General features: G+C 53.0%; 2 protein-coding genes across 6 annotated transcripts in view; one reads left to right on the forward strand and one right to left on the reverse strand.

The window, feature by feature from the left end:
* Positions 1–4,277: 4,277 nt before the first annotated feature.
* On the reverse strand, positions 4,278–7,944 carry C11H11orf86 (chromosome 11 C11orf86 homolog). Of its 2 annotated transcripts, none has more exons than XM_031020395.2 (2): positions 5,701–7,944; positions 4,278–5,142 (listed from the first exon to the last, which is right to left on the reverse strand). In XM_031020395.2, the coding sequence occupies exons 1-2, from the start codon at positions 5,968–5,970 to the stop codon at positions 5,047–5,049; spliced, it is 366 nt and encodes a 121-aa protein (XP_030876255.2). In that variant the 5' UTR covers positions 5,971–7,944; the 3' UTR covers positions 4,278–5,046. The 2 variants fall into 2 exon arrangements, with proteins under 2 accessions (XP_030876255.2, XP_081653829.1); XM_081797703.1 differs by having other exon boundaries at positions 4,278–5,145.
* Positions 7,945–17,933: 9,989 nt separating this feature from the next.
* The window catches only part of PC (pyruvate carboxylase), a 96,030-nt gene continuing 91,818 nt past the window's right edge, over positions 17,934–22,145 (forward strand). For 2 of the 4 annotated variants that reach the window (XM_081797707.1, XM_081797706.1), the window contains exon 1: positions 17,934–18,072. The gene's annotated coding sequence lies outside the window, so the exon portion shown is untranslated. Of the gene's footprint in view, positions 18,073–18,105; positions 18,126–22,145 lie in introns of those variants that run through there. The other 2 variants (XM_081797710.1, XM_081797708.1) reach the window with 2 other exon arrangements.

Here is a 22,145-nt window from a genome sequence, read left to right on the forward strand (position 1 = left end):
AAAGGGGCTTTGGGCGCACAGGGTGGGCAGAGAGTTCTGGCTTGCTGTGGGACCTTAGCTTCCTCGTCTGTAAAATGAATGGCCTGGAACCGTTGGTCTCCGAGTACCCTTCCAGCTGAATTCGCTGTCCTTACTCTGAGAGGTGCTTGGGGATGCAGTGTTCCCCGCCTGCCTTGTTGCCTTCCCCATGACGGCAACCAAGTGGCCCCATTTCCCCTGCCGGATGTTTTCCCCCACCTGCTGGCGGCCTCCTCCCATCCGGCATGGTTGCAAGCTGCAGGAAGCTGGGGAAAGATGTCCCACCAAGCCCAGAGTTTCCCACTGGCTCAGGAATCAGGGCCTCCTGCTTGATCTGCCTTGTGAGCTCCTACCCCATTCTGCGTCGAAACAGAACAGCTAGTCATCTGTCTGTCTGCCTGTCTGTCTCCCTCTCAAGCAGGACTGTGAGCTTGAGGGCAGAGGTCCCATGGAAAGAGCAGGGCTTGGTAAACAGTGAGCTCTCCGGTTCTGGAAACATGCACAGAGGGGCAGGGGCAGGTTGAAGGGTCCCAGGCCCCTCCAGCTCCTGGCTCTGAGCCCCCATGGCATAGGAGAGGCCTGGGAGGCTCTGCCCTTGTGGGCAGCAGGAACAGAACGCAAAGGCACGAAGCCTGCTCTGCTCTATGTGACCTTTGGGCACAGGCGGACCTGAGGGTGGAGGCCTTCGAGAGCCTGGAGCTTCTGTGCTGACAGGGTCATCTCTCCACACAGGTCACCCCTGCCACACACATCAGGGAGGCCTCCAAGGGGAGCCACCGCCTCCCACTTAGACCCATGAGGTCGGCAATGTCCTCTGAGGTCAGCTTGCTAGCTGGCTCAGGAGCTGGCCTGCCCAGAAGCAGCCTTACACCCCCTCCCTCTCACCTTGTTTGAACCCAAGCCCCTGCTGTGGCTCTGGCCCAGCTCGGTGTGGTACCCAGGCCTTCTCCTGTCACCTCACCCCACCCCCAAAAGCTGACAAGGCAAGGTTATCCTCTCTCTCTGACAGACGAGGAAACTGAGGTCCCAGGGGCATGAGTGTGTGAGTGGCAGTCACAGAGCCTGGCTGGAGGCTCAGGGGCCTTCCCGGTGGCCCGCCCACCCCAGGAGAGTGAAGTCTTCATGTGCAGGAAAAACCAAGATAGCAAGGCCCGAGGAGGGCACAGCTGGGGAGGCAGGGAGGTGGGGAGGGGGACCGTTGGTGACACGTATGTCCAGAGCCTGAGCCAGGGACATTTGTCCTGTCGTAGACCATTCAAATGGTTTGCACCTCCCAGATGCACCGTGTCTTCTCTGGGCTTCCCATGCCTCTCCCTCTACCTGGAACACTTATTCCCTCCCTCGGCCTGGCTAACTCCTACTCTTCGGCTGCAGACAACTCAGCACTTCAATTATTTCCTGAGCACCTACAAGGAGGCAGACACTGTCCAAGGTGAGCTGTTCACAGTGAGCGAAAAGAGAATTGTCCCGCCTTCCGGAAGTTTCCAGTCCCGAAGGAACCAGACAGAGCTGACGTGAAATAGTTGGGATAGATTTGTGGCTGTCACGAGTGGACCCCAAATCAGAGGCTTCACACAACGAAGGCCTATTTTGCAGCCTTGTCACAGTCGAGATGGGTGACAGGGAGCTCTGTCTCTGTGCCACAGTCATCCCCTAGCCTTAAAGCCCCCTTGGGTCCTCTGCACTGTGCAGGCTTGTGAGCGAAGAGGGAAGCATTGAGGGCTGGGCGGGGGGGCTTAGCGGTGGGGTCTGGGGGGGCGTGCATGTCACTTCCTTTCATACTCTACTGACCAGAGCTTGGCCACACAGCCACACCAGAGTGCAAAGAAGTCTGGGAAATGTCACCTAGCCGGCACATCCGGGTTTGAACAGCTGGCCAGTCTCTGCCAGGCAGAATCACACAAACACTGTGTTAGTTTCCTGGGGCTCCTGTAACTATTCCCCGGATTCTGTGGCTTAAAGCAACAGGAATGTCTTGTCTCATGGGGCTGGAGGCCAGAAGTCTGAGATTGAGGTGCTGGAGGCTCCAGGGGAAGATCCTTCCTGATTCTGCTGGTGGCCACTGTTGGCTGCGGGCGACCCTAGGCTTCCTGGGCTTGTGGTCACATCACTCCACTCTCTGCCTCCGCCTTCACATGGCCTCAACCTCTGCGTCTTTTCCTTTGTGCATCTCTTTAAGAGAGCTTCTTGTTGGAGTTAGGCCCCTCCCACCCTGATAATCCAAGATGATTCCTCATCCCAAGATCCTTAATTTTTTTTTTTAAAGATATTATTTATTTATTTGACAGAGACAGAGACCGCGAGAGCAGGAACACAAGCAGGGGGAGTGGGAGAGGGAGAAGCAGGCTTCCCGCCGAGCAGGGAGCCTGACACGGGGCTCTATCCCAGGACCCTGGGATCATGACCCGAGCCGAAGGCAGACGCTTAATGACTGAGCCACCCAGGCGCCCTATCCTTAATTTTTTAAAGATTGTATTTATTTATTTGAGACAGAAAGAGAGAGCATGAGCAGGGGGCAGAGGGAGAGGGAGAAGCAGGCTCCCTGCTGAACAAGGAGCCTGACGTGGGGCTCAATCCCAGGACCCCAGGATCATGACCTGAGCCCAAGGCAGACGCTTAACCGACTGAGGCACCTAGGTGCCCTGGACCTTAATTTAATTGTATCTGTAAAGATCTTTTTTCCATAGCAGGCAAAATTCACAGGTTCTGGGGATGAGAATATGATGTATCTATTTAGGGGCCACTTTCAGGGCAGGGTCACCTGGACTCCTTCACATGGTAGCTGGCCTCCAAGAGGCCAGAAACAGAAGCTGCAAGGCCTTTTAAGGCCCAAGCTCAGAAGTCCCAGATCATTATTTCTACCACATTCAGTTAGTCCAAGCTGGTCACAGGACCCACCCAGATTCAAGGGGAGGGAAAATAGAATACCGCTCTGGATGGGAGGTGTGGCAAAGACACAATTCAAGAGGACATGCATGCACCATGGGATGGAGGGTTGCAGCCATCTTTGGAAACAACCTATCAGAGTGTGTGTGTGTGTTTTGGTGAAGGCCTCAGCCGAGGGGCCCAAATATATGCTCCTTGATGACGGGGTTGCTGATGAGGCTGAGGTTGAACTATTCTGCCTGAGTGGGAGCCCCCAAACCCATGAGCTATAGGCCCACCCAGCCATCAGCTTACTGGGTGACCTTGGGCCAGTACCTCATTCATTCAACAACAGCTTACTGAGTACCTAGTATGGGCTAGGCTCTGAGCCAGGCACTGGGGTCCTAGTGGTGAGCAGGCCAGGTCCCCATGGAACCTTCTGTTTTGTGGATGACAAAAGTTCATAACTGGACAAACTGGTCACAGAGCATGACAAGTAGGAGAACAGCAAGGAGTTGGGCTAGAAAGTCCCTGGGGACACAGAGGCCAGGATGAGCCTCGAGGGCAGAGACCTGGAGGGCAACGAGGACACCTCCCCATTCTGGGCCTCAGTTTCGTCCTCTAGACATCCAGAGGGTTTGCCAGAGCTCCGGACTCAAACTATGCTTCCTGGAGTCCTGGGGCTCCCCAGAGGCACCCCCAGGGTCTACTGCAGAAGGTGGGAGAGCAGCGGGCATCTAAAGTTTGTGACTAGTTGGGCTGGAAGCTTCTGGTCAGCTCTCAGAGTCCAGCTTCCAAGCCAGTCACCCCAGTCTCTGATCCCAGTGATTTGTCCGGGGCAAGATTTCCCCAGGAGCCCTCTTGTTCCTCAGTGGCCCTGCCACAGTTCTGGGCTCTGTGGAAACAGGGAACCCCCCTTTCTGTCTGGTTGGACCCTCAGGTCTCCCCACCATCCCAGGACAGACCTTGCACTAGGATGCTTGCAGCTGCCCCCTCACCTTTGACCTTGGGTCTGCTTGAGCCAAGAGAGCCTCAGGGACCCCACAAGAAGTACCAGCATCTCTTAAAGAGCTCAGGCTCTTTGGGGTAAGACCCTCCCTTCTGTGTGGACTTGGACGAGCCCCTTGCTCTTTCTGGGCCTCAGAGTGAGCCCTGCCTCAGAGTGAGCACAAGGGTAAAGCAAGTCCCCCAAAGCTGGCTGGAGGTCAGCACAGGGGGAGGTGGCAATTCCTCTGGGGAGTGAGGTCAAGAGAAGTGGCAGGAAAGACCGCCTCCTGGGGACCCATGGGGGACCTGCCCCTGGTGCCCCTGCTCCACCATTCTGGCAAATTCTGAGCCAAGCCTTCCCCGCCCCCCCCCCCCCCCCCGAGGCAAGTTAATCACTAGGCAAATAGTTTACTTCAGCTCAGCAATCTTTATTCCTGTGTTCAGCCGGAAGGTTGGGAGCTGGGTGGGGGTGGGGCCAGGGGTCCCAAAGACAGTAATTCCTTCCTCGCTCTGGGCCTCAGTTTCCACCTCTGTCACACAGGGAGGGAAGGCTTCCCCTGCTTCCTTCACTGCGACACTGTGAGGATACAAGTGACCATATACATTTCAGCCACAGAGCTCTGGTACTGACGACCTCCCTGACTCAGTCCTTGCCCCTGGGGGGCTTGCTGTCAGGGAGGGAGACCCAAGCCTTGCCCACCACTAGCTGCTGGCAGGTGGGGCATGGCAGGGGGGTGGTGGGCAGGCAATGTGCGAGAGCCCCTCAGCCATCGGTCTGGCTTCACTGAGCTCTGTCCTGGAAGTCCATGACTGGTCTTGTGTGGCCCATGCTCTCAATACCCTTACTTCTAGGCAGGTTTCTAAGGCCCTCACACATGTCACTGTCCAGGGGTGCCCCCATGCCCAGAGGGCAGAATCCACCAGGAAACAGAACTGAGCCCCCTTCTTCTCAGCCCTTCTGGGGTCTTTGTGGCAAGCCAGCCCTGGAGTGGAGGACCAGGGCCGAGGGGCAATCACAGGACCCTCGGGTGAGCTGGTGGCAGAGGCCTCGGGGCACCATGTAAGGAATGTAGGAGCAGTCCACGCAGGGGTGTCCAGGGGGCCGCGAAGAGGTAGGTCAGCAGGCATGGCCAGTCCATCTGGGTGCAGCAGGGGCCAACACCACTTCCAACATCCTTAGCTGGTGGTGCCCAGAGGGGGCTGTGGGGAGGCCGGCCGGCTCAGGGTCACACCAGGGAAGCTGGAGACAAAGCTCTTCCACCTTTTCCTCACCTGCTGGAAGACAGGGGAGGGGGGAGATCAGGGTCCTGATCTCACAACTGTGCGGTGGGCTTCAGTGTTGTTCCAGCCATAGCCACGAGGTGGTGGTAGACCCCAGAGACAGGAGCCCCTTTTCTCCTAGAATAAGGAGGCCTGGCCAGGAGCCAGCAGCTCCCACCAAGGGGGTCAGGATGCCCCCTTTCCTGGGGCAGAGGAACACAAGATGTAACGCCGGGGAAGTTTTATTGGCTGATCTCCTCGCCTCCAGCGAAATCCGCCCATCCAACACATTGCCAGATGAATCATTTTAAAACAGCTCTGGCCATATCACCAGCCCGCTCTAAAGCTTTCCGTGACTCCCCAGTGCCTGTGGGGTAAATCCCAAATGCCTTTCGGGCCCTTGCAAATATGGTGCCTGGATACCTCTCTTTCCAGACCCGTCTCCAGACAGCTCTGCTGTCTTCTTGGTCCTTGGCCCCATATGTTTCTACCTCTGAACCTTTGCAGCCATGGGTCCCTCTCTGTGGAGTGCCCATCCTCCCCCGTCCAACCATCAACCTTCAGCCAAACCTGTTGATACTGCTTCAGCCACCGCCGGCTGTCTCCTTGCTGGGCTTGGATCAGTTGCTCCGTGTCCTCCGGGCCCCCTGGCAGCCACTCCTGACCGGGCATGTCCAGCCTTTCTGGGCCTCCGATTGAGGGCCTGGACTCCTCATGCCCCTGTCTGAGGCTCAGCGCCCGGCGCAGTCGGCTCTCTAGAGGCTTCCCCCAGGGCTCCTGGAGTTTGCCATAGGTGGGCCGTGGTCCTCGCAGGGACTGGCTGCGTGGGCCTGTCCCCATGGTTCTCGAGGCTGCGAACACAGGACTGCTACAGGTCCTCGGCAAGCCAGTGACTTCTGAGATGGCCTGGAGTCTCCACCCATGTGATGGGAACTTACTTGGGGGCAAAGGTTGGTTCTGCTGAGGTGGCCATCATAAACCAAAGGGCAGGCCACAGGGGACAAGCATCCTTGAGTCAGCGTCACCACTGCCTCTCTCTACCTTCTAGGGCAAGGGGTACAGGTCTCTTCCTCCTGCTCCTTCTCCTCTTCCAGGCAGCCTTCCCTGATCTCTCTACCCCTGAAGCTCTTGGCCTCCCCTGAACTCCTGCAGCCCAGGATATCCAAATTCATTCTGTTGACACCGAGAACAGATGGCTCAACAGCAAAACAGAGATGGGCCTTTAAGAAACAGGACAGCTCCATTTTTTGTCCGACATCTTAGTGAGGCTGTAAGTGTGGCCGCTGATCTCCGAGCTTCACGATGCCTCCCAAGGACAAGAAGAAGAAGGATGCAGGAAAGTCAGCCAAGAAAGACAAAGACCTAGTGAGCAGATCTGGGGGCAAGGCCAAAAAGAAACGGTCCAAAGGCATGGTTCGGGGCATGCTCAATGACCTGGTCTTGTGCAACAAAGCTACGTATGACAAACTCTTTAAGTTCTCTAAGCGTAGGGGTGCCTGGGTGGCTCAGTCGTTAAGCGTCTGCCTTCGGCTCAGGCTGTGATCCTGGGGTCCTGGGATCGAGCCCCACATCGGGCTCCCTGCTCAGTGGGGAGCCTGCTTCTCCCTCTCCCTCTGCCTGCTGCTTCCCCTGTTTGTTCCCCCTCTCTCTGTCAAATAAATAAATGAAATCTAAAAAAAAAAAAAAGTTCTCTAAGCGTAGAACCCCAGCTGTTGTCTCTGAGAGAAGATTTGAGGTCCCCTGGCCAGGGCAGCCCTTCAGGATCTCCTTAGTAAAGGACTTGTTAAACTAGTTTCGAAGCCCAGAGCTCGAGTCATTTACACCAGTAACACTAAGGGTGGAGATGCCCCCGCTGCTGGTGAGGATGCGCTCACAGATCCCACCAACGGTACATCCTGAAAAAGAAAACTTTGTTAAATTAAAAAAGAAAGAAAGAAACAGGACGGCTGCAGCCTAGAATAGTCAGACTCACAGAGACAGAAGGTAGCGCGGTGGTTGAGGGGCTGGGGAGGAACGGCCATAGCACTTCAGTCCTGCAAGGTGACAACGTTCCGGAGATTGGTTGAACAACACCGTGAATATATGTTAACGCTACTGAATTACACATAAAAATGGCTACATGGCTAAATTTTACGTTTCTGGATATTCTACTGCAACTGGACATTATTCATTAGCTGAGACGAATCCCTTCCCCTTCTTGCTCAGTCTTGTCAGCCGCAAAACGGGTCGCTGTGAAAATCCAATGAAATCATGAATGTGGAAGAGCAAGACGGTCAGCAGCAGCTCTTTCAACCTCATGATAGTCCTATGAGGTGGGCATTGTCATCCCCATTTTCTAGATGGGGAAACAGAGGCTCAGAGATGAAGCACTTGGCATGAGGGCATGTCCAGTAAGTGGCGGAGCTGGGACTCGCTCCTTGGTCAGAACCCACGCTGCGGATCACTGTACTCCCCTGCTCTGGTGGCTGAGGTAGGACCCAGAGCCGGGCGTCCTCCTCTGTGACCCCTGTCTGGGGTCAGGGACATGCGGGCTGCAACTCTCGGCTCATCCCTGACCTCTCCCTAGGCCTGGCCTGGCTCTCTTCTCTCTCTCTCTCGGGGTTGCTAGGGCTTCCCTGGGTGAAGGGTCTTGTCATATCCTCCAGGCTCATCTCGCAGCCAGAGAAGTTAAGGCAGGGCCGGTGTGAAGAGGAGCATGGAGAAGAAGGGCCTGATCCTCTGCCCCAGCCTGTCCCAAAGTTGGACTGTGACCTGCAGGCAGGCCTCTTCACTCCAACCCTGACCACACCTCTACTGTCCAACCCACAGGCCAACCCTGGTCCTGGTTGAAAGGCAGCAGGGCCTGAGGGCGTCAGCACCTTCGCCCCCGCACAGTGGGCTCAAACCCACACTCTCACTGAAACCTGGTCCGGGAAGAGTTTGCTGACTCAGACTTCTGGGACGTGCTGGGGTGAATCACTGACTCTTGTGTCAAGCATATAGCTGCCCGATTCCCTCCCGCCAAGTGTGTAATCTTACAACTTCCCAGATCCACGGAGGACAAGGAGATGTGTGTTCTCTTCCTTCCCTCCCTGCGGCCTCCTTGCCTTGGTCAGCTGGGAAGCTCTTGCCTTCTCCAGAAGCTGCTGTGCTCGGTGATAACCTCCCCTGAAGTCCCCTCTGCACGGGTGAGGGAGGCAGCTCCCCTCCAGTCCCACCCCCATAAACACAGTTTAAACACAGCAATTGTTGCTGGATGTTTTTTTTCTCCGTTGGTGCCCGCGGTTCTTGGTCACGCCACTTCGAAGAATGAAGAGGTAGACCAGACAGAGTGGTGGGCAGCAAAGCAAGGTTTATTGAGTGATAGCAAAAGTGATAGTACAAAGCTCCTAAGGAGGGAAGGGACCCGAAGGGGTTGCCCCCGGAGTTTCTAAGTCTAGGAGTTTTTACGGGCTTGTTGGCGGGCTATTTTCATCGGATGAACCCTCCCTGCGCCTGTCATCCAATCAGGTTTTTGTCACCTATCTATCATATGGGAAAGGGTGGAGGGCTCCTTCCAGGGCAGTGTAAAATCCTTTTAAGGGTGGTTTCCTCTTAGGGTGGAGGTTGGGGGGTGGGGGGCTTGTCCCTGCCTGCCTGCCTTCCAGTCCCTGCCTGCCTGCCTCCCAATTACCCTTCATCACAGTCACACATGTATGCCTCCCCTCCGCCCCCCGACACTAGGTGTCTCTTGAAGGCTTTTCATCTCTGTGTTCCCAGAACACAACGTAGTAAATACTCTGTCTTAAATATTGGAGACTATTCATTGTCTATTGCTGGCTAAAAAAATTACCCCAAAACTTAGTGGCTTAAGGCAACATTCATGTACCACCTCACAGTTTCCGTGGGGCAGGAATCCAGGCCTGGCCGAGCGGGGCCTCTGGTTCAAAGTCCCTCACAGGCTCCAATCAGGGGCCTGCAGCCATCGCAAGCTTCAGGTGGGGGGAATCTGCTTCTAAGGTCACTCGGATGGCTGTTGGTAGGACTCAGTTCCTTGCAGGTGGAGAGCCTCAGTTTCTTGTTGGTTGTTGGCTGTTGCCACATGGGCCTCTCCCAAGGGCAGCTCACATCATGGCGGCTGGCTTCAGTTGGAGCCAGCAAGTGAGAGGGCAAGAGATGGTGGGCAGGCAGAAGCCAGAGTCTTCAGGGAACTCAGTCTCAGAAGTGACCTCCCATTGCTTTTGCCGTTTTCTGTTCCTTCTAGGGGAGTCACCAGGTCTAGTCCCCACTCCAGGGAGAGATCCCCACAGGGCTTGAACACCAGGAGGTGGGATCATTGGGGGTCATCATGGAGGTGCTTACCCACAGACCAGGATTTTATTATTATTATTATTTTTAAGATTTTATTTATTTATTTGAGAGAGAGAACAAGCAGGAGGCGGTGCAGAAGGAGAGGGTGAAGCAGACTCCCCACTAAGCAGGGGGTCCGATGTGGGGCTCCATCCCAGGACCCTGGGATCATGACCTGAGCTGAAGGCAGACGCTTAACTGACTGAGCCACCCAGGCACCCCTTGTTATTATTTTTTTTTTCTAAAGATTTTATTTATTTATTCATGAGAGACAGAGAGAGAGAGAGAGAGGCAGAGGGAGAAGCAGGCTCCCAAGGAGCAGGGAGCCCGATGCGGGACTCGATCCCAGGACCCTGGGATCATGACCTGAGCCGAAGGCAGATGCTTAACCATCTGAGCCACCCAGGCGCCCCCCACCTTGTTATTTTTTAAAATTTCTTATTTATTATTTTAAAAATATTTATTTATTTACTTGAGAGAGAGTGTGTGTGTGTGTGTGTTTGCATGCACATGCCCAAGCAAGCATGAGCAGGGGGAGGGGCAGAGGGAGAGAAATCCCCAAGCAGACTCCCCATTGAGCACAGAGGACTCCGTCCCAAGACCCTGAGATCACAATCCAAGCCGAAATCAAGAGTTGGACGCTTAAACAACTGAGCCACCCAGATGCCCCAGATTTGTATTTAAACCATCATGCTGCCCGAGTTTAGAGCCTGGCGCTTCTACGTGAGAGCTCTGTGCTTTGAATGAGTGGCTGACCCTCGTGTGCCTATAATTTCTCAGCTACAACGTGGGGAAAATACCTTATTTCATCAAACCTAAGGTGGTGTTGATGGAAAGCTAGCATTAATTCACACATCATTAACAAAGAATACTTGAGGGGCGCCTGGGTGGCTCAGTTGGTTAAGTGTCTGCCTTCGGCCCAGGTCATAGTCCCAGGGTCCTGGGATCGAGTCCCGCATCGGGCTCCCTGCTCAGGGGGGAGCCTGCTTCTCCCTCTCCCTCTGCTGCTTCTCCCTGTCAAATAAAATAAATAAAAATCTTAAAAAAAAAAAAAGAATATTCGGGGTGCCTGGGTGGCTCAGTCAGTTACGTGTCTGCCTTAGGCTCAGGTCACTCCCCCCCCCACCAACTTGTGCTCTCTCTCTCTCTCTCAAATAAATAAATAAAATATTTTTTTAAAAAAGTATTCATTGCCCATTCATTGGAAGATACAGTCCATTTCAGAGAGGTTAAAATGGGGGGGAAATGGTGTGCCGTGAAATTAATGAAACACATGGTATCTCTTTCCTAAAGTGGTTTCTGCGACTTAGATATACAGAAAGGCTGCAAATGGGGGCAGGTCACCCAGATATTCTTATTAGCGAGCCAATGAAATTAATCTACATCTACACACTTTGGGCAAGACTTTTTTTTTTTTTGATGATACCTAGGAGTAAGGCCAAGGGGAACAGGGTAGGATCTCTGCCCCCAGAAAAGGAGGGATTCTCATATACATAAAGGAAGGCACCTTAAAACAGACACCAAGTGCTGAGAGTGGAGGAAAGAGAATGGGATACCACATTTGGTTTGGGGGTAGGGAGAATCTGGGCAGGCTGCCAGGAGGAGGTGGTGTTGGAGCTCAGCCTCTAGAGAAGGAAGGATTGGTGCAGTCGAGATGGGGGTGAGATCCTACAGGTGACCAGAGCCTGGGAACACACAGGGTTACCCCTGGGTGGGAGAAGAATCTGGAAAGGCAGATGGAGCCCAATTTCTAGGGAGGCCTGGAGATGGAGATGGAGTGTGGCCTCTGTTCCAGGAGCCTTACCTCTGTGCTTGCATTTCATCCTCACACTACTCTGGAAATTAGCCCCATTTTTCAGATGAAATAACAGAAGCCCAGAGAGGTGAAGCAACTTGCCAAGAACACACAGTGAGTAGTGGGTCTTAAATTCATGACTGCAGCATCAGGCCAACAAACAGAGGCTTTAGCAAATGTGTGACCACCCTTTGTGGGTGGGGCCTGGGTCTTCACACATCCTACAGGATGATCAGACAGAACTATGAACCAAATGGTTAATGCCCCTAGAATTTTCCTTAAAAATATGTTGCCCGCCAGAAGTATGGCGAGGGGCTGTGCAGACATACATATTTAATTTAAAATTGTCTGTGTATGTTTCAACTGATAATTCATCTCTTTGCCTGAGCAACTCTTTTTTTTTTTTTTTAAAGATTTTATTTATTTGAGAGAGAGAGAGAGAGAGAAACAGCATGAGAGGGGATAGGGTCAGAGGGAGAAGCAGGCTCCCCGCTGAGCCGGGAGCCCGATGCGGGACTCGATCCCAGGACTCCGGGATCATGACCTGAGCCGAAGGCAGTCGCTTAACCAACTGAGCCACCCAGGCGCCCTTCTGAGCAACTCTTATAATACAGTACATTTGGGGGGAACTAGTTCTACTTCGGAATAATGGTAGCAGATGTGTTCATGGTTGTGGTTGTCATTTCTCCACAGGAGGCTAGAATGCCAGGCTATCAGGTTCAATGCCAGACTTTGGCCACATTATCACTTGGAGAAATCAAACAAAGGGAATGATAAATTATAATAATGCTATTGATTATGAAAGCTCCCATGTTCTGAGCACCCATTCTCTGCCAGGTGTTGTGCTTAGGGCTTCCTATATGGAGTCCCAAGGAAGCAGGGGAGGATTATTTCTACGTTACATACAAGCAATTGGGATCAATTCGTGTAGGGTCCTGGAGCTCATAATATAGGTGCTCTTGCAGTTTTTCTAATATGCAGGACCTGATGACTATTGATGGTGAGCCTGTCCCTTCTCCTGTGTGAGCCTATTTCCTCATCTGTAAAATGAGTGGGTCTAGGGATGCCCGGGTGGCTCAGTCAGTTAAGCGTCTGCCTTCAGCTCAGGTCATGATCCCAGAGTTCTGGGATTGAGTTCCACATCGGGCTCCTTGCTGGGCCAAGAGCCTGCTTCTCTTCCTGCTGCCTCCCCTGCTGTGCACTCTCTCTCTCTGTGTCTGGCAAATAAATAAATAAATAAAATCTTAAAAAAAAAAATGAGTGGGTCTAGCTGGAGTGTCCCAAACTTTCCTTGTTAAAAAACACCAGTTGCTGGTCCCGGTCACAAGCCCCCTGCATGGACAGGTCCCGATAGGGGCCTGAGAAGCTGTCTATACAATCATGCCCCAGGTGATCTACATCTTGTGGGAAATCTTGGAAACATAATTGCTCAAGGCCCTTCTGCCTCTGAGGACTGTGATTTTAGGACTCAGATTTCAAATCAAAGCCCTGCCTTTGAAATCTGAATTCTGCACATTCTTGCCTTCTCTTTTCCCCCAAGGCAACTGTTGGAGCAAAAAGACCACAGCCTGGGGATCAGGGGACTGGAGGTCCAGTCCTGGCTCTGCCTCTGACTAGCTGTGTGATCCAGAGGGAAGTCATTTCCTTTCTCTGAGCCTCAGTGTGAGAACCCGAGGAGCTGTGGCTCAGGGTGGGGAGGGGGAGGATTTTACCCTCATCTGCCTCAGCCTTTGAGCAACCTGTGAGCAGCCTTGGTATGGGCCTGAAGTGCTGGGGGGCTGGGATTTGCTAGACCAAGGCCCACCTTTGCAAGTGGAAAGTCTGACCATTTTGGAGAGATCCCATGATGTCATGGGCTCCATAGGACCTGCAGACTGAACAACCAGAGTGGGAGGAGGCCAAAAAAATAGGGTGGGTCCCTGGGGGTAGGAGGTTTATGGCATTAACTAATAAGCCTGGAGACCGTAGTAGGGGAGGCATTGGGATTTAGGTTCCCCCAACCCCAAAACAGTATTTGGGTGGCCCTGGCAAGGGTACAGGACAGGTTCATACAGCTGTTCAGTTTCCACACTGCACAAACACTCTAGGCGAGCTGGGACTGCAATGCAGCCCATGCTTTGCCAGCTCAGTCACATGCCGGCATGACTCTACTGCCCTAAGAAGGGCCTCAGCACCAGGATGCTGCCAGAGGAGCATCTTTTCCTCATTGTCACACGGTACAGCATGGGTTAACGGAGTTTATATATAGGTGGTGCAGCCTGGACCCTTGAGGACCTGCTGGGAGGAGAACAGATCTTGAACCACCTCCACCCCCATCACACACCCCAGGGGTTCTGGGCTGCTTCGAAGAATAGAAGACACAACTCCAGCCCGTAAAAAGGACAGGTTTTGTCCATTCTTCTTGCCTCCTCTTTCCATCATGAAGGACTTAACCCTGAGGTCTCACCAGCACCCAAACTATCTGAGGTTCCAGCTGCCAGAATTTGGTTAATTGTTTTTAAAAAGTGACTTTCTTTTGTCTCCCAGGACAGGGGATCTGGGGCATCTAGATTGTCCTTGTGAGGTCCTCAGGGCAAAGCGAGGCTTCTGAGCTGTCAACAGAGAGAGGTGGGTTCATGGTGGCTGTTATAGTTTAAGGGATCCACCTGGGTACTTCTGCTTATCCTCCTCAGTCCTAACTGCTCTCGGGCCTCCCCACAGCTCCCTCTCAGGCAGTGCTTCCTGAACTTGCTGGGGGGCTGTCCCCGCTGATCCCCTCTATGCCTCCAACCTATCATGCCTCCCTGCCTTTGGTTAGGCCTTGTATGGGATTCCTTTTACCAATAAATTTACCTGATAAGCTCTCAACTTATCTCTGCCTGCCTATCAGTCAATCTATCTATCTATCTATCTATCTATCTATCTATCTATCTATCTATCATCTATATATCTATCAACTTAACATAGGCATTGCCCCCTCCAGGAAGCCCTCCACACCCCTCTCATGGGGTAAGAGACCCCCTCTTTGGACTCCCATAGCACTCTGGCCATTATCTCTAGCACAGCACCACACTGTTTTGAAATCATACGCTTTGAGGTATATCTCCCCCTCTGGTCTAGGAGCAGCTTGGGTGTGGGGCAAGTAGCTCCTTTTACCTCATTGTCTCTCATGCCACCCCTCCCTCCTTCCTGGTCTGGGGCACTGTAGATGCCTCCCTCCTCAGAATCTGCTCCTCCCACCAGGCCGTGCCCTCCCCCTCTTTAATTCTCCCCTTCCCCTTAAATGTGGTGCCCTCTGAACTCCCCTCTCTATTGGTGGACTCCACTCGGCCTCAGGGGCAGTCCTATTCCCTCCCAGGGTTTTAGCCATTAAGTGTGGGCTGATGACTCCCATTCCTTCATTTGCTGACTATTTATTAAGCATCTACTGTGTGCACTCAACTCTTGTAGTGGTAACATTCAAATGTGAGAAAAGGGATGGGAGTACAGAAGACAAACACAAACCAAGAACTTTCCAGAAAGTGATTGATACTAAGAAGCAATTTGTTTTTATTTGTTTTTCTAAAGATTTTATTGGTTGATCGATTGATGAGAGAGAGCGCATGTGCCTGGGGGGGGGGTGCAGAAGGAGAGGGACAATCACCACCCTGAGAGGGTGACCTGAACCAAAATCAAGAATTGGATGCTTAACCAACTGAGCTGCCCAGGTGCCCCATCTGTTTTGTTTTTAAAGAGCCCGGGACGGGGGGGGGCTCTTATTATCAGGAAGCCAAGAGAGTAACTTCTCTTGGTCTCTTAGTGGGTCTCAACACTGACCCACAATAAAACCATTTGGAGAGCTTCTTAAACTAGCAATACAATGCAGAGATCTCATTGCCCAGATACGGACCCAAGTAGTATTCTGTTGGTCATTCTAAGACCTCTGAGTTGGTGATCAATATGCGTGAGAGCCATGGAGTAGCGCTCAGGAATCTAGCAAACACCCTGTCCCAAGGAGATTCCATCAGAGTGGTACGGAAGCCCACACAGAGATATGCTTTCTCTAAGTCACATTAGGCTCTCCACCCAGGTTTTGTCTGGGCGGTTTTCTCTATCTGGGATGGAATACCACTTTTAACTTTGTCCTCATGGGGAATTCAGCCTAGGGGTAGGACAGAGCCCCGATGGAGAGGTGTCTTGTTTCCTAATCTAACTTGAACTAGGTAATTTATGTACCTGAGCTAACTGTTCAAAATCCATACTTTTTTTTGTTCACAGTTTCTAGTTCTCAATAGTTTCTTTGTTCAGACCTCTACATGGTGGTGTTGACACGGGAATCACCTGAACCTGGCTGGAGCCACCCACTCTTTGCTCCAGACCCACAGGTTCACAGGCAACCAGCCAGGACTGCTGACCTGTCACAGCGCCTACAGCATGGCCAGACCTAGAGCAGGGCCTTGCCTTTCCTGAGGGACACCGGGGCCCACATTTTACACATACACAGCAAGGGATATAAGATACAGGCAGGAAATGTTGAAATCACAAGGTAGGCATGCTAGAGAAGTAATAGGGACAACAGTGTAATAGGGACTCTGTGTCCATCAAGTCCAACCGCTTATTTATTTATTTGTTTGTTTGTTTGACAGAGAGAGAGAGAGCACAAGCAGGGGAAGCTGCAGGCAAAGGGAGAGGGAGAAGCAGGCTCCCCACTGAGCAGGGAGCCCGATGCGGGGCTCGATCCCAGGACTGTAGGATCCTGACCTGAGCCAAAGGCAGACACTTAACCGACTGAGCCACCCAGGAGCCCCAAGTCCAACTGCTTTTAAGAGGAAATTCAATCCAGAGAGGGAGGGGCCCTGGCCAAGGTCACACAGCTTTAATTCTTTCTGGCATAAATAAAGTTCTGACGTAGAAAGAGTCCTAGAACCTAGACATCTAATAGAATGTGAGCTCTAGGGGCACCTGGGTGGCTCAGCCGTTAAGCATCTGCCTTCGGCTCGGGTCATGATCCCAGGGTCCTGGGATGGAGCCCAGCATCGGGCTCCCTGCTCCGTGGGAGGCCTGCTTCTCCTTCTCCCACTCCCCCTGCTTGTTTTCCTGCTCTCGCTATCTCTCTTTCTGTCAAATAAATAATATCTTAAAAAAAAAAAGAATGTGAGCTCTATGATGTGATGCCACAGGGTATGTCTTTTTTTTTTTTTAAAGATTTTATTTATTTATTTATTTGAGAGAAAGAGAGAGAGAGAAACAGCATGAGAGGGGAGAGGGTCTGAGGGAGAAGCAGGCTCCCCGCTGAGCTGGAAGCCCGATGTGGGACTTGATCCCAGGACTCTGGGATCATGACCTGAGCCGAAGGCAGTCGCTTAACCAACTGAGCCACCCAGGCGCCCAGGGTATGTCTTTTCACCACTGTGTCCTGGCATAGCACTAGGCTCATAGTAGGGCACAATCAAATGAATTGTTAATCGAATGACTATGTGGGTCTGCAGAATTGGGATTTTAATCCTCGTTCTGCTACTAAAATAACTGTGTTGGACTGACCTATCACGGTGAAGTTCAGCCAGATAGGTGGAAGGAAGGACAAAAAGTTGGAGAGAAAACAAGAGACAGAGAATGTAACAGACACAACAGAGAATGGAGTTGTAATATCTCTCCATGCACAATAAGCAATTTCTTTCTTTCTTTTTTTTTTTTTTTAAGATTTTATATATTTGACAGAGAGACACAGCGAGAGAGGGAACACAAGCAGGGGGGTAGTGGGAGAGGGAGAACCTGGCTTCCTGCGGAGCAGTGAGCTCGATGCGGGGTTTCAATCCCAGGACCCTGGGATCCTGACCTGAGCCAAAGGCACACGCTTAACGACTGAATCACCCAGGCGCCCCTCAATAAGCAATTTCTAGTTAACAAGATGTTCTCATAGTCCTTGATCCTCCTCACTGTCTGGAAGCAGGTTATTTTTCCTCCATGCACTCATTACCATCTGATGTACCCTATGTTTTGTTTATTGTCTGTCTTTTCTCTCACTGTAAAGCAGAGATTTTGCTTGGTTTTGGTCACTCCCATATCCCCTGGTTGGCAGAGAGCCCAGCTTATGAAGCTTTCTGTTTAATCAAGCCTTCTAAACCTTCTAGGTCCCGAGGGGCCTCAATTTGCAGATTAAGAAACTGAGGCTCAGCGATGAGGTTGCTTGTCCAAGGTCACACAGAGACAGACTCCTGCCCATCACCACCACCCCCACAGCTAAGGGACACAATCACGCACACCCGTGTGGTATAACCGCCATCTCCTTCCTCCTGCCCTTCGCAAACGCTTTTCCTCTGCCCTCTTCCCCGTCGGCTCCGTGCATTTGCGTCCAGCCCGGGTCTCTGAGTCCCCGTGCGATCTGTTATGCTTGCGGTTTTGGGAGACACGTGCTACTCGGGTGAATGAATCGCACGTCCCCACCCCCGCCGACAGCCAATCACAGCCCGTCGGAGCCCAGTTACTTCCGCCTATTGCGGGTGGAGGCCCCGGCGGTACGGCCCACGTGGGGCTCTAAAGACAAGGGAGTAGGCGGTGTTGCGCCAGGGGCGGGCTCTCCCAGCCTTCTCACCAATCCAGGGACCCGCCGGCGACGCGAGGGGCGGGGCTGACGTGGGGCGCCAAGGCTTAAACGAGAGGGGTAGGCGGGGGGTAGGGAGGAGCCCTGAGCGGGGGAGCAGTGAGTGACGGGAGTCACTGCCCAATAACAGGAGGGGATGGGCTACCTGAGCCAATAATAAGTCTGTAAGGCGGGGCCAAGACTGCAGCAAGTTCGGTTGCGCGGAGACCGCAGCTGTTCCCTGTCAGTGGAGGTAGCGGCGGTAGAGACGGTGGCGACGACTTGCGGCGGAGGCGAGGAGGTGAGTGCCGGCGGCGCTACGCACCTTCCTCTACTCGCGGCGGGTCGGAGCAGGTGGGCGTGCGCCAGCGCCGCCGCGGGGGACGCTTATGTAAGGGTCGTGCGCGCCAAGGCGGTGCGGGCTCCACGAGTGACGGCTGGAGAAGACGGCGGCGGGCGGTGCGCGACGCGACGTGCGCCGCCCCTCCCCTCCCCCTCCCGCGGGGATGGCCGGCCGACGCGGGCCCGCCCCCGCCCTCCTCCCCGCGCACGCACGCGCTCCGGGGACCGTGCTCCCGGGCCCCCTCAGCCGGACCCCGGCCCGCCTCCCCGCCGGGCTTCGTCCGCCCCGCGTCCCTGGCGGCGGCCGGCGGCCTTATTCCTGTCCTCCGGCCCATTTTGCAGATGGAGAAACTGACGCACGGAACCCCCAAATGCCTCGGGCGAGGTCCCTGAGGGTTCGAACCCAAGTCTGTCAGAATCGCGAGCCCAAGCTTTCCCCAGCGTACTGGAAGTTGTTCAGCCCTGAAGAAAGCCGCGGCGTGCACGGCGAGGGTTTTCCGTGTTCCAAGTGCCTGCCCTCCGCCTGTTGTAGGGAGTCACGTAGTAATAACCCTGTCGGGCATTCTCGGTTCCACTTGGTTTCAGAGGCGAAGCAGTGATTCGTCCGAGGGTGTTTTGTGAGGAGCAGATGGGGCTGCACTCAGCCCGTTATTCTCGGGCTTGAAGCAGTTTACAAAGTGCACTGGCCGGGGGCGGTGAGGAGCAGCGGGCGGTTCTGGAAGTGCCCTCCCGGGCACGGAATCGGGAGCCCTGGCTTTGAGGACCTGCCACGGCAGGTTCTTTCCAGCGGGACTTGTTTTGTGTACTTTTGAGTGAGTTGTTTCACGTCTGGCGAGCTCTTTCCTCATCGCACAAAATGCTGGGGTGAGGCCAAATCCCTAGGTGCCCGGCAGCTTTGAAACTCTTAAAAATCGAAATGTTCATTTTGTGAGAGAGAGAGTAGGCCAGGGCTCATTGTCCCCATTCTGCAGCTGAGAAAGCTGAGGCTCCAGGTGATGCCGGCGTTTGCCAGATCTCAGTTAGCGCCTCCAGTGTCTTTACCAAGAAGGCTGTGCCTTCTCTGCTGCCAGCAGTCCTGGTTGCCCATGCCACCCTTCCCCTGCCTGTGATGCAGACACTTCTGGTGGGGGTGGATGTGCTCGGCGTTTGTAGTTACTCTCAGCGACAGCTTTTCTGTTTGCCCGGTCCTCATCCTAACTCTGGAACTCTCCATCGCATTCTTTCGCACACCTACCATGTTGGGAGCCTTAGGCTGGGCATTGAGAGAAGACTTGGGACGTGAGGTTAATCCTTGCCCTAGGACTGCTGGCAGACTGGGGAGAGAAAAAGAAGGAACCTAACCAGCGAGTCAGCGTGCCACAGATGTTTGTGGAGAGCCCAGTATGGGTGAGGTATGGCCTCTAGGAGGCCTCTGGGAAGTTCGGTAAAGGCCCACAAATCAGGCAGACGACACACTAAGGCCAGGGAAAGGAGCAGTGGGCGAGACTGGGGCAGGATTTTTGGAAGAGGTGAGTGGTGAGTCTCCTTCAATTCCATTAAAGCCTTCAGTGAAGAAGCAGTGATTGGATTTGAGCAGTCCAGGTTTTATTAATGGAGGAGAGGTGAGTTTTAAGTAACTAGAACCTGCAAGCGAAAGGCTGAGGAAGGTGGGAGGAGGAGGTGGGGCAAGTAGCACTTCCCAGTTGAGTAGAAGTTTGGTCGGGCACTTTGAAGAGGCCTCTCCAGGAGATGTAACAAAGGTGAGGGCCCGTGCTAAGGTGCACAAAAGTCAGAAGTGGGATTGGGTTCCGCAGGTGCCATGGGGCTTGGTTGGGCTCCAGGGACCCAGCAGCAGGCCTGAGCTACAGGTTGTGTCTGTGTTCTAGTGAGCAGCTTGTGAGCAAACATCTTATGTTTCTTAGTGGCTGCCCTGCCCTGCTGGAAGGGGCTTTGTTCACAATAGTTGCTCAATATCTGTTTGTTGAATTGAGTTCGGTTGCCAGCCAGTTCCCACAATTTGTCCCAAAGTCCCCTCTGTGCCTTCTTTCCTGTTCTCTCTCCCAAAGCCTGCTCCAGCCTGATGGACCTTCTCTGTGCCAGTTCTCACTTCCAAGATCATCTTTCAGGGAGGTTCGCCCTGGTGGCTGTAGCCAGTTGGACCCCTGCTGCCTTTCATGTACCAATACAGGCCACCTGCCCTTTTTTTGCCCTGCTCTTTGCTTTCTCCTTGTTTCACTTCCGGCACCCAGTAACCCAGGTACTGTACCAGGTGCCAGTCCTCCCAACATTGCTCACAGAGGCCCTGGGACCATGGCAGGGTAGACCTCAGACCCAGGTCATTCCAAGTTGCAGTTCTCTGTGTCCCTCTGCCCTGTGACCTGTCACTGCTGTTGGCAGATGTTTCAGGTGAATTACTGGAAATGGCTCAAATTGGAAACCAGTGAGGAAGGAAGGGCAGAAATTGGGGAACCAGGAAAGGAGTCCTGTTTGGGAGCTGCATGGGTGACTGTCATAGGGCAGTGAATCTGGGAGGAAGGCCTGGATAGGCCCCAAACCATGCAGATCTGTCACTAGCACTCTTCTGCATGAGCTGGACGCCTCACTTGAGTAGACATTTTCCTTGAGGAGTAAGGTGGGCCTTCTCGTTGACTACCTCCCAGCAACAACTGACCCTCTTCTGAATGGGCCCCGACTCCTCATATCCAGAGAGTATGCCTTTTTGGGGGCTAGTTTCTCACCAGAGACCTCCTTTGCAGAAGTGGGCCATTTTGCCTGCTTAGTCTGAAACCTCACCTGGGCCTGACTGACCATCCCTTGGTCTCTGTCCTAGCTGCTTCTAGTCTCAGTTGTGGACACGTTGTCGAACTGCCAAAGGAGTAGGGCACCATAGTGGACAGTGGGAAATGATGGAAAGAAGATCCATTTCCTCTTACCTACTGAGTGAAAAGATGTGAGGCCATCTATTGGGCTTTTTCTTCCATTTGACACCACAGGTACCCTCTTCTGCCTTAGCCCATGTCTGAGATGGCTTGCCATCATTCCAGACTTGCTTTTTAGTGTCCTGCCCTGCCCCGCCCCCCCCGTCTTGTTCCTTGGTGACCTTGTTTTCTGCAGGACTTTTCCTCTTACCTTGTCCTATCAAAGTGAAATTATTCTTCAAGACTCAAGCTTTCCTGCATTATTAAGTCTTGCCAAGTCTGTTCAGTTGGATGTGGGCTCTCTCTATTAATAATAATGATAACTAATGATTTATTGTTATTAACAATAAAAGTCAACTTTTATTGCACTCTTACTGTAACTGTAAGGTGGCAGGGGGCCTTGCTAATCCCACCACACATATTACCTCACTTGGTCATGACAACAGTCCTACAACAAAGGTACTCCTAGGCCCTCATTTAACTTCTGTCCCAGGCTGCCAGGCTCGTAGTCCCTGCTTGGCTCCCTCTCATGTATTACCCCATTTTCATTCCCTGTTAGTAGCCCTCAACAACTTGCTCTTGGGCTTTTTGGGAACAGAGCCTGTGCCTCCCGGCATGGCTGCCTCATGCAAGGTATGTGCTCGATAAATATTTTATTGAATTGAATGCCCCAAACATTCATTTCTAGCCTTTACGTAATCTATCAAGGCAACTGATCTTACAACATGGATTCAGTCCATTTGATGGCTTGCTGGCCTGTGTCTCCATTTTGCTCTTTACTGACAGGTGTGACCTTTCAAAAACAAGTGGTCAAGGGGCGTCTGGGTGGCTCAGCCGGTTAAGCGTCTGACTTCAGCTCCAGTCATGATCTCGGGGTCCTGGGATTGGCCCCCTGTCAGGCTCCATGCTCAGTGGGAAGTCTGCTGCTCCTCCCTCTGCTCCTCCCTGGGCTCGTGCTCGCTCTCTCTCAAATAAATAAAATCTTTAAAAACAAAAAAACCCAAGTGGTCTGTAAAACTCCAAAAAATGATGGGCTTCCATGGGCCTAAACAAGAGGTGTGCTCTCCTGTGTGCTCTCCTGTGTGTGTTATCTCTGTAGGAAAAGATCTGAGGGGGCTGCCTGGGTGGCTCAGTT

Source organism: Leptonychotes weddellii, chromosome 11 (assembly GCF_054177405.1).
Source record: "Leptonychotes weddellii isolate Sample4059 chromosome 11, ASM5417740v2, whole genome shotgun sequence".
NCBI classification, from domain to species: Eukaryota; Metazoa; Chordata; class Mammalia; order Carnivora; family Phocidae; genus Leptonychotes; species Leptonychotes weddellii.

Coding starts and splice junctions, on each gene's coding strand:
- C11H11orf86 (XM_081797703.1), bottom strand. CDS start 5,970: ATGGGGACAGGCCCACGCAGCCAGTCCCTGCGAGGACCACGGCCCACC. Junction 5,146..5,700: donor GGCTGAAGCAGTATCAACAG/GTTTGGCTGAAG, acceptor CCTGTCTTCCAG/CAGGTGAGGAAAAGGTGGAA.